Genomic DNA, 8,066 nt, shown 5'->3' with positions numbered 1-8,066 from the left:
GGTGTTCTGGGGTTTGCCATGCGAGTTATGTCATTCTTTTTTTGACACTGTAATGTGAAGAATGTTACAGATGAGCCTTGAGTCGCTGACGGTGGAAGAACTGGTGTAACATGGCCTTATTAAATTCCCCTGTTTGTCACGCACGTTTCAAAAAAGTGAGTCTCTAAACGGTGGACAACGAACAAAGCGAGCCAAGTAAAGTGTGAAGGACACCGCGACTCACCTTTACTAACGATAGTTATGTTTCAGTTTCCCATCTCAGGCAGGACCGTGCTCTATACGACACACATCTCTGCGGATGAAAACAAACTGTTACGTATGTTATGTCAAGTGGTCTTTGGCTCCCTCTAGGGGCTGTTTTAGTCATTGTCACCTCTGGTTGTCGGCTTCTTTCCTTTCTGAGTCTCGTGGTGGTGGACAATATTGGATATTGATCAGACGTTTAGTCAGTGTGTATTTTTGGAAATTATGACCATAAGAGGTTAAGCTATTTAGAAATCTGTTTTTGCTTGCTATTGCTGCTTAAATTAAACTGTGTTCGGAAATAACTAACCAACTTGTTGATTGACTGAACGTGGTTATCTGTGAGAAATGGTTACTTACATGACACGGTTTCTCCAAACTTTTTTAAAACAGCCGAGTTGGAATGGCAGAGAAATGTAGACTTTTTGACCAACATGTTTCTGATATTTGGTAGATGCACTAACTCCCATGCCAACATCCACGGCTGAAGTGCCCTTGAGCAAGGCACCTAACCCCAATAACTGCTCCCCGGGCGCTCAAAAGCAGCTCACTGCTCCGGGTTAGTGTGCTTCACTGTGTGTATCACTACCCTGGATGGGTAAAATGCAGAGATAAAATTCAGAGTGTGTGTGTGTCACTATCTCTGCCGTAAAACAGTCACTTGTCACTAGGGCTCATTTCCATTAGGATTCTGATATTCTGTAGACTTACTGAGCGACATGCTTCTGATATTCTGTAGACTTACTGAGCGACATGCTTCGGATGTCAAGAGGTCAACATGCAGTATCAGCCAGGCCCAGGCCAGAAGGTGTGTGTGACTATATGCATGTATGCAAAGAATGGAGGAGGTGTTGATATATAAGCTGCATTCTGAGTCTATGTGTCTGTGTGTGTGTGTGTGTGTGTTTGTGTGTGTGTCTGTGTGTGTGTGTGTGTGTGTGTGTGTGTGTGTGTGTGTGTGTGTGTGTGTGTGTGTGTGTGTGTGTGTGTGTGTGTGTGTGTGTGTGTGTCTGTGTTTTTGTTGTGTGTGTGTGTGTGTGTGTGTGTGTGTGTGGGTGTGTGCGGTGTGTGTGTTTGTGTGCGAGACCATATGTGAGTTACAGCGTGTGTGTGCACGCTTGCGAGAGAGAAAGAATGTGTGTCCTGCTGGTGTGAAACCTCTTTGACAGTCTCTGTGGACAAACTTGATCTGATGAGAGAACTGCAACTGGTCAAAACCAGGAAGTCCTCATTTGAATATGGCAAACTTTGCCGAAACACCAAATGGAGTCATAGGGGAGCTTTCAGCTCTTTATTATAAAGAACTTGTTTAGATATACTGCATGCAGGTGTATGTGAGAGACAACACATTCAGTTTTATTATAATTAACTTGTTTTGATATACTGCATGCATGTGTATGTGAGAGACAACACATTCAGTTTTATTATAATTAACTTGTTTTGATATACTGCATGCATGTGTATGTGTCAGACAACACATTCAGTTTTATTATAATTAACTGTTTAGATATACTGCATGCATGTGTATGTGAGAGACAACACATTCAGTTTTATTATAATTAACTTGTTTAGATATACTGCATGCATGTGTATGTGTCAGACAGCACATTCAGTTTTATTATAATTAACTTGTTTTAATATACTGCATGCATGTGTATGTGAGAGACAACACATTCAGTTTTATTATAATTAACTTGTTTAGATATACTGCATGCACGTGTATGTGTCAGACAACACATTCAGTTCCAACCAGATTCGGGTGCAGATGACATAGATAGATAGATAGATAGATAGATAGATAGATAGATAGATAGAGAAATAGATAGATAGATATATACTTTATTAATCCTGTTGGAAAATTCAGGAAAATGACCTGTAGGCTGGGTATGAATGCTCTGTGTGATTGGGGTGCAGATGACCTATGACCTGTAGGCTGGGTATGAATGCTCAGATGAACTTTGACCTGTAGGCTGGGTATGAATGCTCAGATGACCTTTGACCTGTAGGCTGGGTATGAATGCTCTGTATGGGGATGAACCTGAAGCACATTCAGTATCAGCTACACGCCCTCATCTCTGTCTGGTCAGTCACAGACACACAGGTCAGTCACAGACACACAGGCCAGTCACAGACACACAGGTCAGTCACAGACACACAGGTCAGTTACAGACACACAGGTCAGTTACAGACACACAGGCCAGTTACAGACACACAGGCCAGTTACAGACACACAGGCCAGTTACAGACACACAGGCCAGTTACAGACACACAGGCCAGTTACAGACACACAGGTCAGTTACAGACACACAGGCCAGTTACAGACACACAGGCCAGTTACAGACACACAGGTCAGTTACAGACACACAGGTCAGTTACAGACTCACAGGCCAGTTACAGACACACAGGCCAGTTACAGACACACAGGCCAGTTACAGACACACAGGTCAGTTACAGACACACAGGCCAGTTACAGACACACAGGTCAGTTACAGACACACAGGCCAGTTACAGACACACAGGCCAGTTACAGACACACAGGTCAGTTACAGACACACAGGTCAGTTACAGACACACAGGCCAGTTACAGACTCACAGGTCAGTTACAGACACACAGGCCAGTTACAGACACACAGGCCAGTTACAGACACACAGGTCAGTTACAGACACACAGGTCAGTTACAGGCCAGTTACAGACACACAGGTCAGTTACAGACACTGGTCAGTTACAGACACACAGGCCAGTTACAGACTCACTGGTCAGTTACAGACTCACAGGCCAGTTACAGACTCACAGGTCAGTTACAGACTCACAGGTCAGTTACAGACACACAGGCCAGTTACAGACACACAGGCCAGTTACAGACACAGGTCAGTTACAGGTCAGTTACAGATTCACAGGTCAGTTACAGACACAGGTCAGTCACAGACACACAGGCCAGTTACAGACACACAGGCCACTTACAGACTCACAGGCCACTTAGTTTAGTTTAGTTTCGGTTTATTTGATAGGGACAGATACACATCATGTAGGCTGTACAGCAGCCTAACAGAAAGGCATCATAGCATTTGTAGCCATAGGCTAATTTCCAATGCCCGTCCCTAACTTACAGACTCACAGGTCAGTTACAGACTCACAGGTCAGTTACAGACTCACACGTCAGTTACAGACTCACACGTCAGTTACAGACTTGCCATAGGTTACAGGTTGCCATAGGTGATGTCAAGATGTCAAGTTGGCATAGGTGATTGTAAGTCAGGTTGGTACAGCTGGTCTGGGCAGAGGGTGGCTCTCTCTCTCCACATCTTCAGCTGTGTGTGTGTGTGTGTGTATGTGTGTGTGTGTGTGTGTGTGTGTGAGGGTGGCTATCTGTTCGTCTTTTTCAGTGCTGATTACTATTCATACTCCACTACTGACCAACCACGCATACACAAAAAAAATACACAAATATACACACACACACACACACACACACACACACACAAAAACACACACACATACATACATACACACACACACACACACACACACACACACACACACACACACACACACACACACACACACACACACACACATTGACACAGTGGTGTTCAGCTGATTCATATAATATTATCAGAGTTGGGCAATCCAGTTTCTGTGTTGTGAATGAACCACAAGAGAACACCTCACATTTCCGGTTTGAAGTTGCCACTTCATATTTGCCAAGTCATATTTATTAATCCTTTCATTCAGAGCAGACCTTGGAGTCAAGAGGGTGGGGAAAAGCACACGTAGAACAAGTGAGCAGTGATGGCTTATTTTGAGATGCAGATTAACACACACTGCCTCGCAAACCAGGCATTGTTACAGACACGCGTTCACTAATTATCTAATTGATTAATTATTACTCCCCGTCTCACCATTGGCTATCGATCGGAAGAAGATTGTGTTCCAGCTGACGTTGTCAAAGAGGGAGGAGGGTGTGTTTAAGAAGCGCGCGCATTCTACGGCTCCACCGTGGAGAATGGAAAGCAGTGGGCGCGCGCAGCTGTCACTCCCGGAGTTTTTCCTCCCCTCGTCCAGTCCGTCCGTTCATCCGTGCCACGCTGAGTGAAAAGAGCCCCGAATCTCGTGCCACAGTTTGCGTTTCTCGGGTTATATACCGCAAAAGAAAGGTTGGTTGAACTCCTCTCTTTGTCTGTTACCCATACGCATGGTGTTTGCCATCTTTGAGATTTTTTAAAAATTAAATTTGCATGAAATCTGGTTCGGCTCGAGGCTGTAGGAGCTGCTTTTAGGGGAAAGGGGGCGGCGGGCGCTCGAGCTACTTGGGCACAGATCTTCTTTGTTCTCGTCTTCCCTTATTTTACTGTCCACGCCGCAACGCAACACTTCAAAACACAATTACAACCTTTAGTGGTTCGGTAAGATGTGCATACGTTTGTGTATGGGTCATATAGAATCCTTTTGTTCTCGTGAGACGGTTGTGTTTTCAGTTTAGATATGGGTTTCGTGCTCCTGTGAATTTGAGAGCAGAACAGCAGCTGGAAGAAGGTGTGGTAGCTTTAGAAAGCTTGAGGGCTTGCTAGAAAACCATGTTGAATTCATCGCAGTCACTCTGCCTGCGACAACGATAGGTTGCTATATTATTATACATGAACGAATTTGTTTAAATACAAGTCTAACAAATGTATATGCTGCTATTTAAAATTGTATAAGTAAATCTGAGGTGACGAAATGCACAGATCTGGAAAATCTTGTCAGTCGTTCGAAATCGCCGTTGGCAAGTTAACTTTTGGTTGTGCAGGTTTTTTTTCTTTTTTAAAAGATCACTGTTTTGTTGTATTTTTGAGGCGTATTAACAGTACACGCCAACTCTACTATAGTTAACGCTGCTTGGGTCTCGCTTTTCGACGGCCTGTACATGTTCCAGCTCCCGTTAACCATTTCCACTCGTTTGCACGTGCGCCTTTGCGGCGGTCCCCACCCACCACCCAACATTACCAAGGACCACGTGACTCAGCACCGGAGAACATTATGTTCCAATGTATAGGAGCGCTTATATATGTGCCTCTACCGGTTGACAAACTAGAGGTGGTGCTCTTGGGGGGCGCTTGACTTGTTTTGTCATCAACAATTCCAAATGACTCTTAATCCCTTATGGCACTCGAGCGATCCTCGTGCACTCTCAGCAGTGTGTTCCGCTTCTAAATACAGAACTTTGCACAGTTCTTCGCACCTGTCCACGAGCCAATCATTACAGCTGATCTGTAGAAAATAATTTGCAGGATGGGGCACCGCTACAAAGTTGCTATCAGCTCTGTAGGAGTTTGGTGTTATTAGGACATTTTGTTTAACGTCCGAAAGAAGGAAAAGACTTCCTGATAGGCAGCAAGCCCAGTATCTGTTGATACTCCCACCATGAGCACCGATCGGTTTAAACTAAACAGGGAACTAGGACTGTTTACATTGCACTGGCTACATTTGACAGCTTAATATCCCTTTGTATAAATGCATGAACATGCGAGCCTGAGAAAATGGGCCGTCTGTTTGTGTTTGTGTGTAGTTTTCACTTTCTCAGGTCTTTGCTCGGCCGTCTTCCGCCCCAGGGTGTCTGATGACTGCACTGACTCTGTAGAGAATGTGATTCTCCTCAGAGCCGCGCTCTTTAAGACCTGTTCTTCTCTGGAGTGCGCATAGGATTAGTACATGCTCTCCATAGTTGCCCTTTTCTGAGTGATTTATATCTCTCTTTCTCTCCCCCTCTCTTTCTCTTTCTTTCTTTCTTTCTCTCTCCCTCTCTCTCTCCCTCCCTCCAGCATGGGAGGAAAGCTCAGCCGGAGGAAGAGTGAGCCCGAGGCGGCGGCCGAAGGCGCTCCAGCTGAGAGCCAGCCTGCTGCTGCGGAGGATGCCGGGCCCCTGGCGGGCGTCCTGGGGCAGGTGAGCCAGACGGTGAAGGAGACGGTGACCACGGCGACCGAGCAGGCGAGCGCCATGACCGAGCAGCTTCCGGAAGCCGTGAAGGCTCCCGTGGACGACGCCCTGAAGACAGCCGGTGACAGCGCCGTGGGCATGGTGGATTCCATGATGGCGTCCCTCAGCATGAAGGGGGAGGCCAAAGAGGAGCCCGCACCTGCAGCTGCTCCAGAGCCGGAACCGGAACCCGCCGCCATTCCAGAACCCACACCGGAACCCGCCGCCATTCCAGAACCCGCTGCCATTCCAGAACCAGAGCCTGTTGCAGAGCCAGAACCTGTAGTCGTTGTTTCACAACCAGACCCAGTCCCTGAACCGGAACCTGAACCCGAGCCTGCTGCTGCCGCCCCAGAACCCGTACCAGAGCCTGCTGCACCAGAACCGGAGCCAGAGCCTGTCCGTGAGCCCAGCCCAGAGCCCGCGGCCCCGGAACCAGAGCCAGAGCCTATCCGTGAGCCCACCCCCGAGCCAGAGCCAGAGCCACAAGTGGTGGTGTGTGAGGCTGCCCCTCCTGCTCCTGAGGAACCCTTACCTGTGCCAGAAGCTGCCTCTGCCCTGGACGACCTGATGTCCGAGCCCATTCTAGAAGCTTCCATTCCCGCCCCAGAGCCCATCCTGGCTGCCGTCGACGACCTGGCCCTGCCCGAGGTGCCCAGCCCCACGCTGGAGGCGGAGGTGGAGGTGGAGGTCCCCGTGACAACCGAGGGCATCGTGGATGCGCTGGAGCAGTGCGTGGAGGAGAACTCCCCGGCTGACGAGCTCCAGCAGGTGACCGGACTGAAAGTGGACTTGAGCGATGCTGCTGCTGTTGCCGCCGACGACGGGATGCTGGTCCCAGAGGACCTGGAGCAAGCCGTCGTCAACGACCTGATCTGAGCACAGCACTGCGCGCACACACGCTCACACATACAGAGCCCCCCCCCCCACCCTACCCCACCCTCCTCAAACACACACACAATACAGGACTGAAGAGTGCACGTACGTGTGTGTGTGTGTGTGTGTGTGTGTGTGAGGTTTAGACGTAGCGTGAAGTTTTAGTTTCAGTGAGTAATGACATGTCTGTTTCATTGAAGGCCGGTCTGGGGGGTGGGGAAGGGGAGGGGGGGCGGGGTGTTAAGAGAGGGACTTATGTACAAATACTGATCCTGTCTGCAAACTGTAGGAGGGAGGTGTGACACCTACGCTAAAACAAAAAAAAAGTCCTTTCGGCCACCTGGTTACCGAGGCAACCTAGCAGTCCTGAACGGGTGACCTTAGATGGGTGACCTTTGACCCTTTGTATAGGAGGCAGGCGGCCCCAGTGAGTTTTAAAACCATGTTAACTGAATCAGTGTTTACTCTGCTGTCCTGCGCTCTCATGTTCTCTCCATCTTTCTTCTCTTTCTCTCTTTCTTTCTCTCTTTCTCGCTCTCTCTCTCCTGCTTTCTCTGTTTGTATTCTGAATCGGCGTGAAGGAAAGTGGCCTTATGTGTTTTTGTCGTCAGATGGAATGTATGTGTCAACAGCCGATGGCGGTGATTGGTGGTTCGGGGAAAAATAAATAAAATAAGATGGTTACGTTAACTCTGGTGTGGTGTGTGTGTCCTTTTTCTTTTAATGTGTATGTTTAGGTCATGTATTTCTGTCTGTGTGTGTGTGGTGTGTGTGGTGCGTGTCTCTGTGTGTGTGTGTTTGTGTGTGTGTGTGGTGCGTGTCTCTGTGTGTGTGTGTGCTGTAAGTTTTTTTCCCCAAGTGTTGTGTCTTGCATCTGGGGAAGTGGAAACCCTCTTATAGTGTTAGGAAAGCACAAGATGTTTTTTTTTTTTTTTTTTTTTGTCTTTCTTCTGTGCTGCGCGCGCACACACACACACACACACACACACTGCTG

At 47.7% G+C, this 8,066-nt stretch overlaps 1 protein-coding gene across 1 annotated transcript; it reads left to right on the top strand.

Moving 5' to 3' along the window:
• The first annotated feature begins 4,280 nt into the window (after positions 1-4,280).
• Positions 4,281-7,762, top strand: LOC308372059 (uncharacterized protein). The gene is made up of 2 exons (XM_080847157.1): positions 4,281-4,398; positions 6,043-7,762. The coding sequence occupies exon 2, from the start codon at positions 6,044-6,046 to the stop codon at positions 7,073-7,075; it is 1,032 nt and encodes a 343-aa protein (XP_080703283.1). The 5' UTR covers positions 4,281-4,398; position 6,043; the 3' UTR covers positions 7,076-7,762.
• Positions 7,763-8,066: the final 304 nt, after the last annotated feature.

Source organism: Sprattus sprattus (assembly GCF_963457725.1).
Source record: "Sprattus sprattus genome assembly, chromosome: 11".
Lineage (NCBI taxonomy): Eukaryota > Metazoa > Chordata > Actinopteri > Clupeiformes > Clupeidae > Sprattus > Sprattus sprattus.
The sequence above is the reverse complement of the archived record's forward strand: the minus strand, read 5'-3'. Positions and strand labels throughout refer to the sequence as shown.

Excerpts from the sequence above, each read along its gene's own strand:
- LOC308372059 (XM_080847157.1), top strand. The coding sequence starts at position 6,044 with ATGGGAGGAAAGCTCAGCCGGAGGAAGAGTGAGCCCGAGGCGGCGGCC.